The sequence below is a fragment of the Pelobates fuscus genome, chromosome 6 (assembly GCF_036172605.1).
Source record: "Pelobates fuscus isolate aPelFus1 chromosome 6, aPelFus1.pri, whole genome shotgun sequence".
Classification (NCBI taxonomy): domain Eukaryota; kingdom Metazoa; phylum Chordata; class Amphibia; order Anura; family Pelobatidae; genus Pelobates; species Pelobates fuscus.
The window spans coordinates 32850335-32870320 of NC_086322.1; the positions used below are offsets into that span (position 1 = coordinate 32850335).

At 37.5% G+C, this 19986-nt stretch overlaps 1 protein-coding gene across 2 annotated transcripts in view; it reads left to right on the forward strand.

The window, feature by feature from the left end:
- The window catches only part of ATRN (attractin), a 178922-nt gene extending 160148 nt beyond the window's left edge, over positions 1–18774 (forward strand). For both annotated transcript variants that reach the window (XM_063457594.1, XM_063457595.1), the window contains exons 27-29: positions 7905–8012; positions 15108–15222; positions 17779–18774. In XM_063457594.1, the coding sequence (XP_063313664.1) occupies positions 7905–8012; positions 15108–15222; positions 17779–17903 (348 nt within the window). In that variant the 3' untranslated portion in view covers positions 17904–18774. The remainder of the gene's footprint in view (positions 1–7904; positions 8013–15107; positions 15223–17778) is intronic.
- The last annotated feature ends 1212 nt before the right edge of the window (positions 18775–19986 follow it).

The window sequence follows — 19986 nt, forward strand, 5'->3', positions numbered from 1 at the left end:
CAGACAATCATTTTAAAATGCACATTTTTCAAATAAGTCGATGTTAATAGTTTTAACGCTTGTAAAAAATACAATCCTTATTAAGAAAAAACAAACGTTTATATCCACTGTAACTAAAAAGGATTTTAATGTCACTTCTTTTATGACATGCAAATCCAAAAATGTAATATACTTATTAAAATGCATGTGTGGACTACAATATGTAGGGCAAACAAAGAGACCATATTAGGAATATTAGAATTGGATTTTTAAACCACAGCGTATCTAAACATTTTTTAGAAAAGCACAATTCCAACCCAAACGAAATGGAATTTATGGCCATCCTAAAGTCTCAACCTACTGGAGAGGTGGAAATATCACTTTTAGCTTAAGTAAAAAGGAAATAAATTGGATATTGGAGTTAGACTCTGAGCCCAAAAGGACTAAACATATATTTCAAAATTGGACCCATCCTCTAGTGAAACTATTTCTCTCTATATTAATATGTGTAATATGTTTTTTGAAAGTTTGTAAATTCATACTGTATTTTTATAGTTAAAGGGACACTATAGTCATCAGAAGAACTACAGCTTAATGTAGTTGTTCTGGTGAGTATAATGGCTTCCTTTCAGGCTTTTTGTCATGCAAACACTGCCTTTTCAGAGAAAAGGCAGTGTTTGAAAAGGCAGTGTTTACATTGTCTCTAGGGACACCTCCAAGTGGCCACTCCTTAGATGGCCACTGGAGGTGCTTACTGGGTCAGTGCTGCAGAAAAAGCAGCCCTGACGTTCAGCGTCCCCACGCTCTGCATGGAAACGCTGAATTTTCTTCATAGAGATGCATTGATTCAATGCATCTCTGAGGAGGTCCTGATTGGCCAAAACGACATTTGGCCCCGCCCCATGCCGATTTTAGCCAATCCAATGCTTTCCCTTTTTTTCGAACTACATGGACTATGTCCATTGCATAGTAAGGACTCTTGGACGATATTTACAGTTGCACAAGTTGACGCTCGCTGGAAAACCAAAGAACGGATGCAACCGGAAGTGAACGTCACACGTGACCGGCCGCGATCTGGAATAGCAGCGCGGCCATTTTGGGAAGGTCATGCACGTCTCCATTGAAGATGCAACCCTCTTCACCATGTATGTAGAGGCAGAACTGCTCTGGAAATGCACCATAAATGGGAAAGGGGGATGGTCTTATGTTTTAATTATCACATGTTTATCATTTTAATTAATTTGTTAATGGTATATAAGAGCAATTGCTCATATGTTTGGTTATATGCACCCGAGGAAGACCTACTGTATAAGGTCGAAACGCGTTGTTTTTATATGCTGTTTAAATAAAAGTTTTTACTTCACATCCATCTGGTTCCTGAATTACCATACAAAGGAATTTGTTTACCTTCTGGGGGACCTGACAACCTACATCAATATCTACATCTGGTTGATAAACCAGCCTTTACAGTTTAGAGCCGACTTACGTAGTTACATAGTTACATAGCTGAAAAGAGACCGGAGTCCATCAAGTTCAGCCCTCCTCACATATACTTTTGCTGCCAATCTAAAAGAAGGCAAAAAACCTAGTCTGAAGCGTCTTACATGGGCTCTAGAGATTGTGAGTGCTCCATGTTTTCTACTCTATTCATTTTGTACATATGTATTGCCCTATGTTAGTTTTTGTATATTTTCAGTACCGTAACAATCTACAACGATACCAAGATAAATATTTAGCACTGTGTGCACGATCACCATACCTCCGTTTTCCTTTTCTATGTAAGTGTTTTTTAGTGACATAACACTTTGGTGATTTTGAGCTTCACTGGGTTGATTTTATTCCTCACCTTATATTGAATTTTAGCGCCACCTTTTCTTTTCTCCCAGATAAAGCATATGGGATTGTAGGATTGTAGGAACAGTGATTTCACAAATTGCTATACTTATAATACACTATGTGCCATGAACAGAAAGGGGCCAAGGATGTCCTTAAATTATAACAAATGCAAGTTATATAAATTGTTAGGGTTCTTGGAATTCTAGAATTTGTTTGACTTTTATTCAGTTTGTTTTTTTTACCTTATTTTTGGTCACACATTTCCAGGGCTCTTAATTATAAACGATTGAAATAAATTGCTGTGAATTTAAACCTCCGTTGTTATTGCTTTTTGCTGGCATTGTGGTGAGATTGTGCTAGGAACACGATGACCCTGTATTTGGAGCAGTCATTAAACATTTGTATGCTTGCTGTAGGGCGTAATTACTGGACCAGCAGCCTGCAATCAACTCTCAAAGTGGCCTTTACCATTGGCTCTTCTGTTTATATGTCACAATTATTAACACTGGAGTTTCTTCTTTCTCTTTAAAGGAAATATAGAAAAACATTTTCTTACCTTTTAGCTTTTGTTAAAATGACTGTATATGCATCCATCACCCCTTCAAAAGGGTTAGGCCAGCCAACATGACCACTTCTGCTTTTAGAAACAGATGTAATAAGCTTCTCCCTTGCAGGCAGCGCACCTGAAATTCAGTGTTCCCTGCCCTTTCGGCCTCTCTGGTTTCAACATTGACACTTTGTGTGTGCGCATGCTCACCGAATGTTATTTTATTTAAAAAAAAAAAAAAGTTTAAAAACCCCTAAACTGCAAAATTAATGGGGATTTAGTTACAGTATATGATCATACATTTCATTATCCTGCCCAAGTATGTTTTCATCTATTTAGTAAGTTTTAGTTGTGTGTTTTTTTTTTTGTTTTTTTTTTTAAGGGGGTGGACATAAAAACATTAAAACAAATGTAGATAAAAACGTTATGCTAACCCTTTACCTAATTAAAGGATAGACTGCACAGGGCCCCAAAATGTGAAAATCGTTAAACTAAAATCCCAGTAACACATTTATAGATGGTGGTAGTTAGCTGCATTGCATGATTGTAGAGCCCGTTTTTAGGGGCACACGGTAGACATATCGTGGGGCACCTTGTTTTCAGAGGTCAATTAAACTGATCTGTATGCTTGTTTTTGTCTGAAATGTAATTCAATGCACTGTTTGGAGGAGATTAATAGTCTCTAGTAGAGCACAGTGCCAAAGTCTCATCGGCTATGTGCTGCGTTGGGGATGGTGTGCCCCCAGCTAACGGTGAATATTTCCTTGTGCTCAACAGAACAAGGGTAAATATGACTAAATAGTGAACTGTTTCCGCAAATGATATTTTAATATTTACTTTCTCTTATACCAAGACTCTGGGATTCTCGTTGATGTCTTGAAATGTGAGCTTCTCTAGTTAAAAGGGTTCGGAAATATGTTTTGTGACAAAGTGTGTGTGTGTGTGTGTGTGTGTGTTGTTTTTAAAAATGATTTCCATGTGTGGATAATAGCATTTTTGAGTTTTGTTTTATTCAAGTGTTACAATCTTTTTGTGTGTAGCTTTCTTTTGCTGATCCCTGCATCCATTCAATCTTTGTTTTCCATACTTTGATTACTGGGGACATTCAATTTATCCTTTGTGTAAGGGTCAGATTGAATATAATGCACTCCAGGTTCAAAATATAGTATCTCAAAAAGGGCTTCTTGGCGATATAGAAAATGTCAAATCAAAATGTATTAAAACAGAGAGGCAGCTGTGTAAAAGTAGAGCAGTGTTCAGAAGCTGCTCATAGCAATATCTCATATTTTAGAATTGCTTTTTATACATATATCCATGTTTGTACTCCTTGTATGCCCAAAATAGTGAATTATCTTGAAACAGGGATGCTGTACTTTCAATGTATGGTGCCTTTCGGTACTTATAGTAATCCCAAAGAATCAAACATGTAGACTTGGACATCAGACCATATTATGTTTAACTCAATACAGCTGTATAACTTAATTAACGACAAATGGATCCAGTCTATACCTGCTGCTATGATTGCGATCTGCTTGCCACGGTAACCATACGTCAATGTTTGCAGTACCCAGTCTACATGTAAAATGCTGAGATGGAAATGGCTCTATACGTTTGTTTTATGCATGTTCAAAAGATAAGGAGGATTCTGTTACCAGTTCCAATTAAAACCTTTTTAATTTAAGGTCTTTAAACCTTTTGGGATGAAAAGCCAATCTTGATCTTCTCTGCTGCTCATGAATTTTATGTTCTAACTGGCTTTTCTGGGAATGGTTTAAATAGTTAAATAGATTATGTAGTAAACTAGTAAATGGCAAAACTCAACGTGGAGAATGAGACCTTTTTTGTTATACCACAGCATTAACTTTTATGTATTACTCTTCATCTTACAATATTACATTTTAAATTTTCTGTCTCTAAAACGTTTTTTTTCCCCCAGAGCAGATGGGGGACAGAGGCACCATGAAACGGTCTATCTCTTAACCGTGACATGGGACCCTTTTCATTTCTTGAAATAGCAGTTAAAACAAAACCTGCTGAAATTGAAAATTCCCTCTGCATTCCCAGTGAAATTTAATTAAGAACTTGATGTGTTTTAGATGAGACTCTGAATTGTGGAAAAAAAAAAAAAAAAGCTGCTCTTCTAGGTAGGAGAAAGTGATATACCACCTCCTGCTCTCCTGACCTTTCTGGCTCACATATTGGAAGCCCTGTCTTTCTAGCAGTGGAAACTATATTTAGGTGGGTGCCATTGCCTTGAAACAGCACCTTCCTATTCCCATTCCCAAAAATAATTTGAGAAGTTTCCAGGTAATCTGTTGAATCTGTTTGATTGTTTTTTAATTTTTATTTGGTTTGTTTTAAGGTGGGATGGATGGTGTTCTCTTGGTTTCTGGCGCCTTCCATGTTTGTTGGGCCTCTTTCAATGTACTCTTCTCTGCAATGGTATCTCCTATCAAGGTCAAATCCAATTTTTAAATATATTTATACATCATATTTATGCTGTCAGAGAGTTCACTCAATTGGTCCCCTTTTCTAAATTTAAATAATGCAGCTTCTCTACTATCAAGGATGACTTGGTATAATGATTCAGTGTAGGTGTCATTACACCAATCCTTCATATCCGCCAGATCTTCCATCTTCCATGTCCTACTTGCGCAAGGTTTCCCCTGTGGATATAGGGACTTATCTATACTCTCTCTTTTAATGTTCTCATTCAGTCTTGATTGTGGGTTTATATTTATGGTAAACGTTAGCTTCATGTATATTTGTCCCCCGAGGTTTACTTGCCCTGTGTCGTTGAGAAGAGTGGTTTGCAACTCTGGTTCAGACAATTGGGCATCCTCTGATCTGTTTCACGTGGGAGAATCCGATCAGCTTATAAGAAAACACTTCTCGTTATTTCACATTCATGACTTTCACTAGTGCAACAGGCACTAAATCTTGCTGCCCATAATAAGGAGAAAATCATGGGTCTTTATATTATTTGACTATGTCCCTCTGTTATTGATTAAACAATTTAACTCCAATGTGTTTGGTGCTCCAGACCAATAGCAGAAGCTTAATCTGACTCTGTTCAATTTTTGTTCATTTTTTATTTAAGTTTAAGCAACCCCACATATTCTTATTAAATTGTAAGCTGTGTAAACCTACCTTGTGACTTTAGATAGATACAGATACTTTTTTGGGCTAACATGTTTTTTAACACGTTCTCCATGCATGGTCTGTATGTCTTGCTCCAATGTGGCAACTGTCCTCACTGGTCCAGTCCACGTTACCACTTACATGGCACTATAACAAGACTGCTAGAAAACCTTCGAAAAATACCCCTGAAAACAGACATTGCTCTTGCTAGCATTGTTCTGCCATGCCAGGCGTTCCTTTTACTTTATCTTCATTATCTCTCTCCATATTCTGTACATTTCGATTTTAAGAAGCATTTGTCAGAAAATCTCTGCTGGACGAACCTCATTTGTGGTTTATTTTTAATCCTATGTATTGACAGTCTACTTTTTCATATTTGTTTTATTCGGTTTAACTATTCACCGGCTTATTCCTTTGTTTGGATCTTTCCTGGTGAGTGTTCTTCCAATCTTTGCATATTTTAGTAAAGGTTTATATATGTATTCAGCCTGCAGCAAAGAATGCAGCCATGCTGCGTTATCCCCCGCATCCCGGTGGTAGAGCAGAAAACAAAAAAAAATCAAATGAAATATTTGTATATTTTTTATTTTTTTGTTTTCAAAGTATATCCTAAATAAATTTTGAGCAAAGTTTTTTTTTTTTTGTTTTGTTTTTTGTACCTCTGTAATGCATGACACATTTTAATAAGTTGTATGCACAGCCACAAACTTTGTGTGAGACGTTTTATCACCTAGTGTTATAATGAAAATTTAAAGGTTAATCACATTGAGCTTTGTCCTAATTCTGCATACTTACCGTATTTAAAATAAAAAAAAGGGGGAGGGGGGGAGAAGAGAATAAAAAATCTACAATTTTTGTACATGTTCACTTCTGTAGTAAGGCTTGTGACATTGTTATTTTTTGTCCTGTGTTATATCCGTCCAGTGCTTACTCTTTATGTTTTAATTGCCATGTAATAATGTTTTCTGTATTGCACTTGTGAGTAATCCAGAGTAATAGGAACTCAGCAGGCTGTTTGATTCATGTAACTATTATAGAATGGAATGATAGCCTCACTTCACGTGCACAGCCCCGTTCATCTTTTACTGCCATCTTGTCATTTTTTGCTAGGTCTAGCTCCTTAATGTAGTCGTCAAGGCTCAGAGCTACTATTGCAAGTTCAGATATAGCAGCCATTTTATACAGTATTTGCTGAGCTCAGTTTAAATTAATATCCCCTTGTGTGCATTGCCATTTGAAAGCCATGTTTACATTTTACATCCACAGTATTTTATACATTGTCCAGTGATATCACTCTTTGTATTACTAGAGTAAAACCGTGAGTTTATGGGGATCTGAGGACATCTGAGAAGGACAAGTTGAAACTAGTAACGGGACAAAAGTATAGTCATTGCAGATAAGAGACGTGGCAAAAAGAGTAGGGGGAGAGAACACAACACACAGCAGGGCCAAGGGAGAGGGGAATTAATCAAAGATTAGCACAGAAGGAGTTTAAGTGGGACAAGATGCAGAGTTGAAAAGGACGGGGGATAGGTGACTAATATGGGCGAGGGAAAGCATCTTACACTTGTTCTGGGTTCCTACATTTGTGATGTAGTTATTATTATTGTTATACTTTTTAAAATGTGAAGACACTCTACAGCTCTGTCAATGGGTACAATTGGTATAAGTAAAAATGTACAATACACAATACATCTAAGGAGCAAGTACAAAATGTGCCTAACAAATACTGGTGGAGTTGAGGGCCCTATTCCCCTGGGAACTTGCAGTTCCTGAATAGGGTCAGTGTAATATAAAGTCTCAAAAGTGTTTGTGAAAATCTAGTACTGGGGTTTGACAGCTCCGTGCCATGGCATAATTTCCTACATGTAGTTTGATGAAGTTCCTTCGTTTTCTCTCTGCTTCTAGAGCTTTTTGCATTGACTAATAAACTATGCCACAGTAAAGTAACCGTGGCATTAAACTTTTAGTGTATTGTTTATGCTGCAATTTATAGCTCTATTTACTTATTGTGCATCAGCTGAATTATTTATTTTAGTTTAACTTGTACAGTATTCTCCTGTAACTTTCTTGTTTTGTGTTTTTAATATTGATATTTGAAGCTAATATAAGTAAATAAGAAAACCCTCAAAGGTTTTCGCTGTGCCGATTCTTTATGCGTGATCAATAATCATTCTTCTCTTCCATTTAATGCAATGGTTAATGCTAGAAATAGAGGGAATATTGATTCAAAGCAGGTATCAAATACTCTGGAAACAAAATAACTTATTTTTTTGCCTCATTACACACTTTGATTTTAAAGTTGGGACTGCAATCTTTTAGTTTTACTTTTTTCCCAATACAGAGTAACTTAAAAAAATACAAGGAAATCTTATATATACTTTTTTTTTTTTCTTTTTAGCAACTGATCCGAGAGATGCAGCAAATGGCGAGCAGACCTTTTGCCTCTGTCAACGTTGCCTTGGAAACAGATGAGGAGCCCCCTGATCTCATTGGTGGGAGTATAAAGGTGAGGAACATTGTTACAGTGCACATTTCTTATTTAAAGCATTTCTGGCTTTGCTTATTTCGAAAATTCTTTGTCACAATAAAAATATTACTGCTAACCAGATGCAAATGCTTCTCCATACAGACTGTATATTTACACCATGACCTAGTTGTTGGCTGAAGGAGGTGACCCAGATACTCTTAAAGCCCATGGTAAAATATTCTATGTAGCAATAATCCAGATTCTCAGAGGAATCTTTATCTGTCAGGAGTTTTCAACTTTTCAACTGCAGACCTAACCGATGCAGTATAGAGAGTAAATATAGTGTGTACTTTAAAATATAAATATATATACATACATATATATTACCTTCACTCCGACCTAGAGATTCCCAAAGTGCGCCACCTGGATGGATGGTGGTCTTATCCATTGCCTCTCATAGAAGAGCTTTGGGGAATTTGTGTACATGTGTGGCACTTGCCACGATGACCAATGATTCTCTTGCCATAGAAAATTATTGTACGCAATTGTTTTCAATGACAAACCAGTCTCTAGAAGTTATTGGTTCACACAGAGAATAATGGGAGCTACCGGTCTTGACTTACCAACTGGCCTTCAGTAACTGCAGCCAGTAACACTCTGACTAATTGTGAAATTTTACTGTTGGTATATAGCTGCTGCTTGCCAAGAGTTGAGGTAAGTACTTGGCGAAAATATTCAGGAATTCATTGAGAAGAACATTTATCAGCAAAAATCAGCATGGTTTTATGGAACATGGGTCATGTCAAACTAGCTTAATTGCATTCTATGATGAAGTAAGTTGCAGTGGATGTGATCAACGTGGATTTTGCCAAGGCGTTTGATACTGTTCCACACAATAGGTTAGTCTTCAAACTCAAAGAAATTGGTCTTGTCCTTGGGTAGAACATTGGCTTAAAGATAGGGTACAGAGTGTTGTCATTAATGGTAGATTTTCAAGCTGGACAGAAGTGGTAAGTGGTGGTCCTCAGGGTTCTGTTCTTGGACCCCTTCTGTTTAACATATTTATAAATGATCTTGAAATAGGCATTGGCATTCATGTTTCAGTATTTGCAGATGGCATAAAACTGTAAAGTAATACAATGTGATATTACTTTGCTGCAGAGGGATTTAGATAGATTAGGGGCCCGGGCTCTCAAATGGCAGAATGCACAAGCAAATTATACCTTAAATGTAGTGAATTAGGGATAACTACACACAAGAAGGATTTGGGAATTGTTATAGAAAACAATGTGCAATGTCAGCAATTAGCAGTGACTAAGAGGGGTAAAACATTGTCTGGAAATATATTCACAAACTGGACTAAACATAAAGCACAAGGTCCCGTGTTTAGACTGGAAGAAAGACGATGTAGTCTAAGGCAAAGGAAAGGGTTTTTTTTTTTTTTTTTTGTTTTTTACAGTAAGAACAATAAGGATGTGGTTTTATCAGAATCTGTACAGAGGTTTGTTCAGCAATTGGATGCATCCTCACAAAAACATATTACAAAAATATTCAGGGATGTATATATTTTTTTTAAAATTGGAACAGCTTCTTTATCCAAGGATAAAACCTGACTGCCGTTCTGGGGTCAAGCAGGATTTTTTTCCTATTTTTTTGCTAAATTGAAAGTCCTTCAAACTGTTTTTTTTTTTTTTTTTGCCTTCTTTTGGATCAACCACAAATGGAAAGGCTGAACTTGATGTACACATGTTTTCACCCTATGTAACTATGAAAAACAACAAGCTGGTAAAAAGTTGTGATAAGATTGAAAAAGAGCCCTTTGTAAAAGAGACCATGTTTACGCTTTAAAAAAAAAAAAAAGGAAACAACCTTCTCTATGCTGATGCCCCAAAGGTGGAAGTAAATACACAACAGCTACTTACAAAGTCTTGTGATCTGTAAAATATAGACCAAAATAGTAGAAATATATATATATATTTTTTTAAATCTCCAATTCTGCCGACAGAAATATTTATTAAAGAAAAAAAAAAGCTGTCGTCCTATATTTTGGAAATCTGTTCTCATCACCTCAACTCATTTTGTATACAAGGATAGGATGATTGCGCACACTATGGCGGCTGGTTCTTTTGGTATTGTTGTAAACGGACCTAGATGTTGTAAACATAAAATGCCATCGTAGGACAGTATGTATGCACAGAGATAAAAGGTTACAATAACTTGGAACACTCACAATAGTTAGAGCCCTTATGAGTCGGCTCTAAGCTGTAATCGCAGTTACATCAATCAGATGCAGGTTCCCCAGAAGGTATTGGATTTCCTCTGTCGTGGTAATTCAGGAACCAAATCGAAAGTAGTAACTTTATAGCTTTTATTAGAACAAAAAAGTAGTAAAAACAAGCACAACGCGTTTTGACCCTATAAAATGGGTCTTCCTCAGGTGCATATAGCATAGCATAAGGTATGAGCCATAATGTCTCATATACCATACACAATCCATTAAACACGATACATATGTAAAAATTTAAAAACAAACCCATCCCCATGTCCATATATGGAGATTCCGGGACGATTTCGCCACACTCAATATGGAGGATGTCCTTATTCATTCTGCGGCCGTGTATTTGACCTTCACAAGATGGCCACGCATCTATTCAGAATCACTGCCGGTCACGTGTAACGATTACTTCCGGTTACGTCCGCTGTGTAAAGTTATAAATTCTCTTATAACAAACTCCTATACGTGCTTAAGTCCAATCCGCAATCTCCTTTTGGGCTTTGCATGGTGTATGCTTTAAATATATACATATAGAATGCACATATTCAGCACGGTATTTCTTCAGCCTCTTTCCTGCCAACGACTCGTCTTTACTTTTAGACACTTTATTCTTAAAGGAACACTATAGGGCCAGGAACACAGACATGTATTCCTGACTATGTAGATTTAAAAACAAAACCGAGCCCCCTGCCCCCCCCCACCCCCACCCCCCCAGCCCCACCCCCGCCCCCACCCCCACCCCTCCCTAGATAAAGTAAAATCTTACTTGTATATCTACCCAGTCTGACCTGATCACTTGCTCCCTTACAGTGAGAACTGCAACTTCTTCCAATATCCTTCCATGTTACTGTACCTACTTCTTATGTCTTTATGATTTGTATCAAAGAGTATGCTAAATATCTGTGATGTACCCTGAATGGTAAATGTTAAATAATGAGCAGAAATCCTTAGCTAAACCCTCTTCTTACTAGAAGTCTCTTTGGATGATCATATCGTCATTGCTGTGTTATTCTCATCACTTAACCCATGCCATCTTGTGTAAAAAGCTTTATACCATAAAGGGGGCCCCTTTCCTCTGAGGTCATGCTTTACAATGCTTTCACATTGATTAGAACATTGATTTCTTTTTTTTTTTTTTTTGTTTAGAATGTGTGGTTATGTAATCTAGTGTAATTATCTCCAATGGGTTAAATCCTGTGAAGGTTATCAGGGGAACATAGTCGCAAATTGCGAGTTGGCAAATTAATTCAATTTCTTATCGCTTGTACATTGTAATCGTTGCAATAAACCCTGTTTTAGAAAAGAAAAAAAAAACGCGGGAAGCGTTGATTTTTAAAAGCAATTTTATTTCTATTCACTTACATATATTTTCTTTATTTTTTATCCTCTTAATACACTTTGGCCGTATGAGGATAGAGAGAAGCACAATATAATTACAGTCTAATGTTTCTAGATGTATAAAATGTGTCCGTGACGGCAAGATGCGGCTCTCAAATCTATTGTGGACTCTAGAGGTGCAGGCAAGTAAGAGCCGCCAGTATTTTGGCGATACCCTAGGGGTGTATTGCAGTGAAGCAGAACAAAGTTTAATAAGATGTAATAATCATAGGCGGCAGGCTGCTTTTGTTTGTTAAAAAAAATACTTTTCTGCAGTTCCTTAACTGTATCAGAAATGTTAATCTTAGAAGTGTGTTCGTAGCAAACACAAAGCATCTGCTTAGCATCATGAGATCTTGGGCATCACCGTGTTAAATCTATATAGTCAGGAATACATGTCTGTGTTCCTGGCCCTATGGTGTTCCTTTAAGAATAAAGTGTCTAAAAGTAAAGGATAACATCCCACACCTCATACAGCTTCACACAACATTAACATTCTCCTTTAAATAGTTAGAGATTGTCAATTTTATATTTATTTATTAAAAGCAATAAAAAAAAAATTAAGCAATAAAAAAAGCAATAAAAAATAGTTTTTAAAACTATTAATTAAATAAACGATCACTCCTTTGATTCTATGGTACGTGCAGCGTAGACTATAGATTATGACCTTTTGTAGCTTCAATAATCAGTGGTGTGATAGTAACCTCGAACGTCACTACTTTTACACGGATATCCAAGTTTTGCTTCTTGTGACTCTGTGCATTTTACAAAGTTGAAAAATGTTACGCGCAGGTTGTTGTGGATTGTTTTTATTTTTTTTTGTCCATTTTCTTTGCGGAACCAGGTTACCCCAGGTTACCAAGGTTGGTCTCTCACCCAAAGATTGGCATCTATTGTAAATAAAGTTGGTCGCTTAACTGAGCGATAAGTATCCCATAGATTTGTTCAAAACAAAGAAAAAGGGAGAAGAAACCAAATACATAACAGCATAATGATGTAAGACATCAAACATTGCTGTACTTGTATTCATATGAAGAAAATACCTTTCTTCCAAGATCTCGTATTGAACTTTAAAATTGCTGAGTGCAAATCAATCGTTTTCCTTCCTTCATCTAAGGAATAAACAAGCTGAACGATATAGCGTGTTTTGTCCTTTTATTTAATATATTTTTTTGCTTTTTACATTTTCTTTGCTCGATTGTGGTCCACACACTCTGTATATTGCAGTGCAGCATGTTAGATGCTGGCTGATTGGCCAGTAATCAAATCCTGGATTCTGCTCCATCAACAGAATATATCCAAACAGAAGCATTTTCTGGAGAAAAATGCTATTTATTTATAAAATAAATCCTACTGCTGAACTCGCAAAGGCATTTTGATTAACCTGCTGAGCGCCAGTGATGATTTTAGAGCATTCCTCTTCTGATGACACAGGAAGGGTTAATTCAGCACTCCTTACATATATTTTTTGGAGGGGAGAGGGAATGGTTGGTTCACTTTGTTGTTGTTTTTGTTGCTTGTTTTTCTTTTAAAAGGTAGCAATTTTAGTATTTATATCTAGAACCTGGCTAATACTTGTAAATCAATACAGTGAAAAACCGATGCTCCTAATAAAAAGGAAAGTTCTGAAGAAGAAATTCTGAGCCTGAGTACGTGTATGGATGCGTTCATAAAAAAGGAAAGGAAAAAGCTGAATAATTACCCAGAAACTGACCTGCTTTAAAAATAAAATAAAAAATCTAAACTGAAATGAACACCGCCTCAAACAATCTGAGTTGGATTTTATGTTTTCGCAAGGCCATAAAACATTAATTTGCATGGCACTGGATGTTAATTCATTAATCGAATTATGTCGGCGTAATAGAAGGCATAAATAGTTTTGTGGCTGATTTATCTGTCTGACATTCACTTTTCCATTAAGCCTTTAAATAGTTTAATGGCACCATTCGGTCCCTGCCTACTCATTGATATGTTGCTATTCATTCTCTATTAATCGCAGCAGGGGAAATAAATATCCTATACTTAAAAAAAAAAGAAAAAAAAAAAAAAAACTAAACAAAGAAAACCCCACAAAACAACAAACTTTATATACCTCTTGATGTGGATCATGATTATTATACCTGGTTTATCTTCATTAGTTTAATGTACATCTTCCAGTTCTTTGTTTTATTTATTCCCGCAATGGTGGAGTTCCTTACTGTAGGATAGGAGAATAGGTTTGTCAGAAGTGACAGCTGGCAAAGTGAGGGGACAAGAAATGTACCTTTCTAATGGTCCAAGTCAACACATGGTTAATTAGATATTGAGGTTAGATGTAGTGCTTATATTTCAAATTATGTCTAGTTCTTGCCGCTTCTTCATACACATTCTTATCTTAAAGGGGCGCTATAGTGTCAGGAACACACACATGTATTCCTGACACTACAGTTCTAAACCACCGGTTAGGTGGTCAGCCTCCTTCTATATCTGGTTGGAAAGGTGATTTACTCACCTTTTGCATCACCACACGGGGCTCCTCGTGTCTGGGCCCCATACCTGATTCGCCTCCTTGGCTGACATCAGAATGGATGAGCTCAGCCAATCACAATGCTTTTCCATAGGAAAGTATTGGATTGACTGAGATTGTCAATTCTGATGATCTCAGACAAGGAGGTGGGGAGCGGAGCCAAACACCACCCTGACCAATCAGCATTTCCTCACAGAGATGCATTAAACCGCTGCATCTCTATGGGGAGCGTTCAGTGCCTCCATGCAGGGCGTGGAGACCATGAACGTCCGTGCTGCATACTGTGGAGGAGTGGCCAGTGGAGGTGTCCCTAGGCTGTAATGTAAACACTTCTGTTTCTCTGAAAAGGCAATGTATACTTGAAGGGACTGATTATACTCATCAGAACAACTACATTAGGCTGTAGTTGCTCTGGTGACTATAGACACTCCTCACTTACCGACCGGGTTCCGTTCCTACGACCTGGTCGTAAAACGTATTGGTCGGTAAGTGTGGAGTGAAGGGATTCCGTGCTCTGCTGCGTTCTTCTATGTTCAGGGGAAATTTTCCTGAACATAGACGAATGCACCAGAGCAGGGAATCCCTCTAATCTATGCTCGTGGAAATTTCCCCAAACATAGATTAGAAGGATTCCCTGTTCTGATGCATTCGTCTGTGTTCGGGGAAATATCCCCGAACATAAAAGAACGCAGTAGATCAGGGAATCCCTCTAATTCACACAACGGCTTGCACTTACCAGTCTGTGAGAGAGCTGGTCGTAAGTGCGAGCCATCGCAAAACGAGGACCACCTGTATAGTGTCCCTTTAAGGATGAAGTCTAGCTGTATGTTTTCTTTTTTATTTTGCATATTGTTTGGACTTGTGTTGGTAGCTGCATCAACATTTTCTCCTTACCAAATGATGCTAAAAATAAAATCCTTGCTATCTCTGTTTAAATTCAAGTTTTCCTGATGTTTGTGTTTTCTTACCTTTTTAGAGTGTTCCAAAACCCATTGCGTTGGAGCCGTGTTGTGGTAACAAAGCAGCAGTACTATCTATATTTGTACGACTACCTCGTGGTTTAGGTGGTATCCCCCCACCCGGGCAATCTGGTAAGTCATTCTGTGTGGTTATTAGTCTCCTGCATTTCATGGGTTGTATGGTATGAACTATAACAAGTAAGAAATCCACATACAGCACCCATATTGCATGTTTTCTTAACCAGCATGGGATATCTCTCATACAACAAACAGGAATGGAGGAAAGTGGCTTAATACATTAGTGTTACTGGAGCAAATAGGGCAAACCATGCTGGAGGGGAGGGAGGGAGAGGGTCGCAGCAAAAAAGAGGGCTTTTGTAGAATACTAGACTTTTATTAAATTTTATTTGAAAATTGTTAATAAACCGCATAAATCAAAGTATCCCGAAATAAAAATTGCATACAGAATTGGGGTGCTTAAGGTATCCCTTATGCCCAGTCTTCACGCACTCCTTAAGGAAGTTGGTGTTACTGCAGCTTTGGAGTGGGGTGAAGACAGCCCTTACAGTAACGTCTTCAGATCCTTTGTGTTGATGCACTCTTGTGCTGTGACAGCAGATTTGTTTATAGGGGCTATAATACAATTGCTATTTGCCCAACTAGCTTTTTAAACCATGTCAGGATTATTTACTAAACTATGAAGTGTAGTGTACAACTGAGTTTATTCCTGTGTAGGTACAATGCATAGACTAATTTTGAGGTTCTGTTGATCACTATTTCTTAAAGTGACCATTCCTATTTAAAGAGGTACTGTCCCTTCAAGAGAAATAATTACTGGGGTTAATGGAGAAGCTGAGGTAAGTAAAAACGTACTTACCGCCTCTGCAATTATGGATTTGGAGGACTTGTAAGAGATAAAACGTTTACATACTATGCTCAGTCTTGGCAGATTAAATCCTCAATTTGATAAGCCTTCCAAATGACTCCATACTGTTAGAATCACTTTCCAAGTGATTTATCTATGGTAATCATCATTAAAGTCTATAATTTGGGAAGTTTTCCTAACATTATGGAATCATTTGAAAAGTTTTATTAGATCAAGGCCCAAGTTCGTTGGCTAAAATGTCGATAGATATAAAAAAAAAACATTAAAAACCTTTTATCACGCTAACTTTTAGTTAGTGATATAGTTATTTGGCTATTCTAAAACTGAGAAGGTAATATTTCTATAACTATCAGACACATTAGACATTTTGTCATCTCTGTGTGATGCATAGAAATGCTGGGAAAAAAGTGTTCCCGAAAATTATTTTCCCCCCCTTAATGGACGTGTTGTAATGTTTCTGCATGGAGGTGATTTGAACTTGTCTCACCCCAGCTTTCTCTTTAATATGTCCAGCTGCAGTCTCAAATTAGAGTATCACTTTTTTTTTTGTGTGTAATTGGTTCAAGACCGTGAATGAATGGCCAGGGCAGAAACCAAGCTCATCTTTTTTAGTAGTTGGTGCAAGTCAGAGAGACAAGTTCTTTGGTGGAAGTTCAGGTTAGAATAAGCCTTGTTCTGCAGCAGCCTGAGCCTGAAGCCAATTCCATATCATGTTTAGAAACATAAAACATCGTAGAAGACCCCGTGTGACCCCCTGCAACCTTGCAATTCTCTGTAAGATTTAATGCCCTGACTCCATTACACCCTTCACTGGTTTTTATATGCAGAGCATATCTGAACATTAAACCAAAAAGCATAATAAAATACAGTGGGCAAAACTAGAAACTTGATAAAAGTGGCAGAGATTTATTAAATACTTTTGTTTTGTTTTTTCTACAAGTGCTGCTACCCTAACCCTTTCATACCAGGTGACATTTCAGGACTGTTGCCAAGTGATCAGGGTAGAGGATTTCCGTAACCTATTACTTGAAGCAGTTAAGACCGAGCAGCAGGAACATGCTGCACCTCAAGCCTGCCTACTCAGCTCCTACCCCTCACGTTAGAAAGGCTTTTTATTTTTAATATCAAATGTATGCACACAGTCTCAGCCCCCAACAGCACTGCTTGAGCTGCTTTTAAGTTCACAACCTGGCCGCAGTCAGTCAAAGAAACTATAGACCGGTAGTGATGTCCTTACTATATGTCTCTCTCGGTGTCCTCTCCTTCTAATGCAGGTTGGTTGGTTTGTAGTTTAGATCATGCAGTACTGTCAGTGGCTGAGCTGTGTACATACATTTGATAAGGAAGTATTTTCTTGCAGTAAGGGGGTGTGGCTAAGTAGGCAGGGTTATGGTGTAGCATTCTGCAAAAAAGTTACTTTTTTTTCTGCAAAAACTATAAAGATTTGAGCATGCAAAAAAAAGAGTACAGCGTATTTAAACATATCGAACACGTTAAAGTTGTATTGTGCTCGGAGTGTCTCTTTAAAGTATGGCTGTAATGCAAATGTGATATGTTGGACCTTTATATATAGTGAACTTTTATGAAGAAGTGACTTGTTGCCAAGTTATTAGCAAATTTATATCTCAAAATGAAGATTAGTACTTTAGACTTGGGCTGTGCATGCATTATGCAATGTCATGGATCCAGATCTTGTAAGTATAATCTATACATGTGTTGGCAATATCAGTAGCACAATTTATGGAGTAAATTGGCCAAAGGGGACAATGTATTTGTTTTCACACATATTTTATTTTTATTAGGTCTAGCTGTGGCCAGTGCTCTGGTGGACATTTCACAACAAATGCCTTTAGCGTACAAAGAGAAATCCGGAGCCATCCGAAACAGGAAACACCAGCCCCCAGCACAGCCCGGAACTTGCATTTGATGTTGGATTTCTGAACTCTAGGGATTTGAATATTACTGTGTTGGAGTAATAACGTCCGTTTATGTGGGACGAAGAGACTCTGTGGATTATGATGAATACCTTCCAAGTTTTCTCATCTGACCACCTTCTGTGTGCGCATGGATCTAATTGAGATCACGTGAAAATCCCTTCTACGGAGATTCATTTCAGATGACTTTTTTTTTGTTAATTTCTCATATAAAATTTTCATCTCAAGGAGATATGGTAAGAATCTAACTTATTTTATGTAAAGGAACTGTATGGCGCCTCAACCCAAGCTCATGTTAAGGGTTAATGAATTATGGACTGCTGCTCTTCCATTCTTTAACGTCAGGACACGCTTTGTGTGTCCTCAGACTTTGAATAGACTGAGATTCCAACTTGAATCCCTGACACTGTAAAAAAATTCAAAAAAGTCTGACATTATTTATCTATTTGAACTGAAAATGCTCCACATTATGCTGACATTATCCGGGAACCGGTGAATGACCTACGTTTCCCACCAAAACCGTTTTGTAAAAATATGACGTCCGAGAACTTACACTGTGGTTAACAGCAGAACTTCATAATGCTCTGATGATCTTCCTTTACATTGGGGTTTCTGTTGGGCTGAGGAGCTACGCTGATTGTCAGCCGCATCTTCAGTATTTATGCTTTTGCAGAAAATACAAGTCTCTTTCAAATCGAACTGAAGAGCCTATCCAGGACAAGTATTCACTAGTTGAGTAAGAGACATTCAAGCTTCATGTCCACTAGGCTAAGTGTTTAACAATGCCACCATACTGGAGGGAGACATCAAATGCTGTTATCATTAAGGGGACATTACTAGCTTTCATAATGAAATGTAAATTAATTTTATGTTTTTTTTTTTTTTGTTTTTGTTTTTTTCGTTCATGCAAGTAAAATAAGAAAACAGAAAAGCACATCACATTCCTGCAGATATTAATGGACTTAAGTATATAATAGTTTTTAACAAGTGACTAGTGTATAGGGACCTGGTTCGTGTTGGTTGCTCTTATGTAGAATTACCATATCTAAGTTAAAGGGAGACGCCCTTCAAATGGACCATTGTTCATGACGTGGTCCTTACGGACGGAAAAATTACATCTGTAGCCAATGGTGAGGTGTACACGGCAAGGTGCTAACGAAATTACACAAAATCAAGACTGCATTACCCCTTTGAAAATAAATGTGTATTTTCTAAATAACTGGGTTCATGGTGTATATAAGCCCTGCTGAGCGATTGAATGCATTGAATAATGATCTTATCATTGTTAAATCTACTTTTACTATTGAGCGAGGCAGACAACTCAAAATGGCTTACACGTAGCCATTAACATTGCGTATTTTGTATACATCTTTATACAGAGTCTCCAGTAAGCTTCCATAGTGTCTGACAATGGAACTGGGCATTACAAATGTGTCTTAAATAGGTTCAACCATTAGCCCCATCATGATTAGTTGAGAAATATTTGATAACTCCAACAAAACCAATACATGTTTGTATGCGTGTACAGTGTTTGTTAGCAGAGTGCCAAACATGTCCTTTTGCTGTCCATTTTTTTCTTTAATTTTTGTTGCATGCAAGTACATAATGCCACGTGAAAAATGCACTCAATCCTTACCTTTGTATTGTACTGTCATCATCGTGCTGTTTTGTTTGTATGTTGCATTAGTTTTTCTTGCTTACCATCTCGATAAAGGAACGTGCGCAGTTAAACATCAAATTATTTAAGGCATTTCCATACTGGAGCAGCATGCTCAGACATCATTCCTAGAGGGAAGAAACACTGGCAACATGCAACCAATCAAATCACAGTTCCCTACTGGCTGGGGCTATCGTCAAACTAAACACACAGACAATCGGAGCTTGCATGTTCCTAACTGCTAGCAACAGATAAGTTCCAATTGGCTGCGTGTTTAGTTTGACAATAGCACCAGCCAGTAGGAAACACAGCGGATTTCGCACTGCAGGGTTGATGGAGAATTTTGAACACTGTCTACTAAACAGCAGTGTCCAATATCAACCCCAAATAAAGCAGACTGCAATCCTCTTTAATGCCCA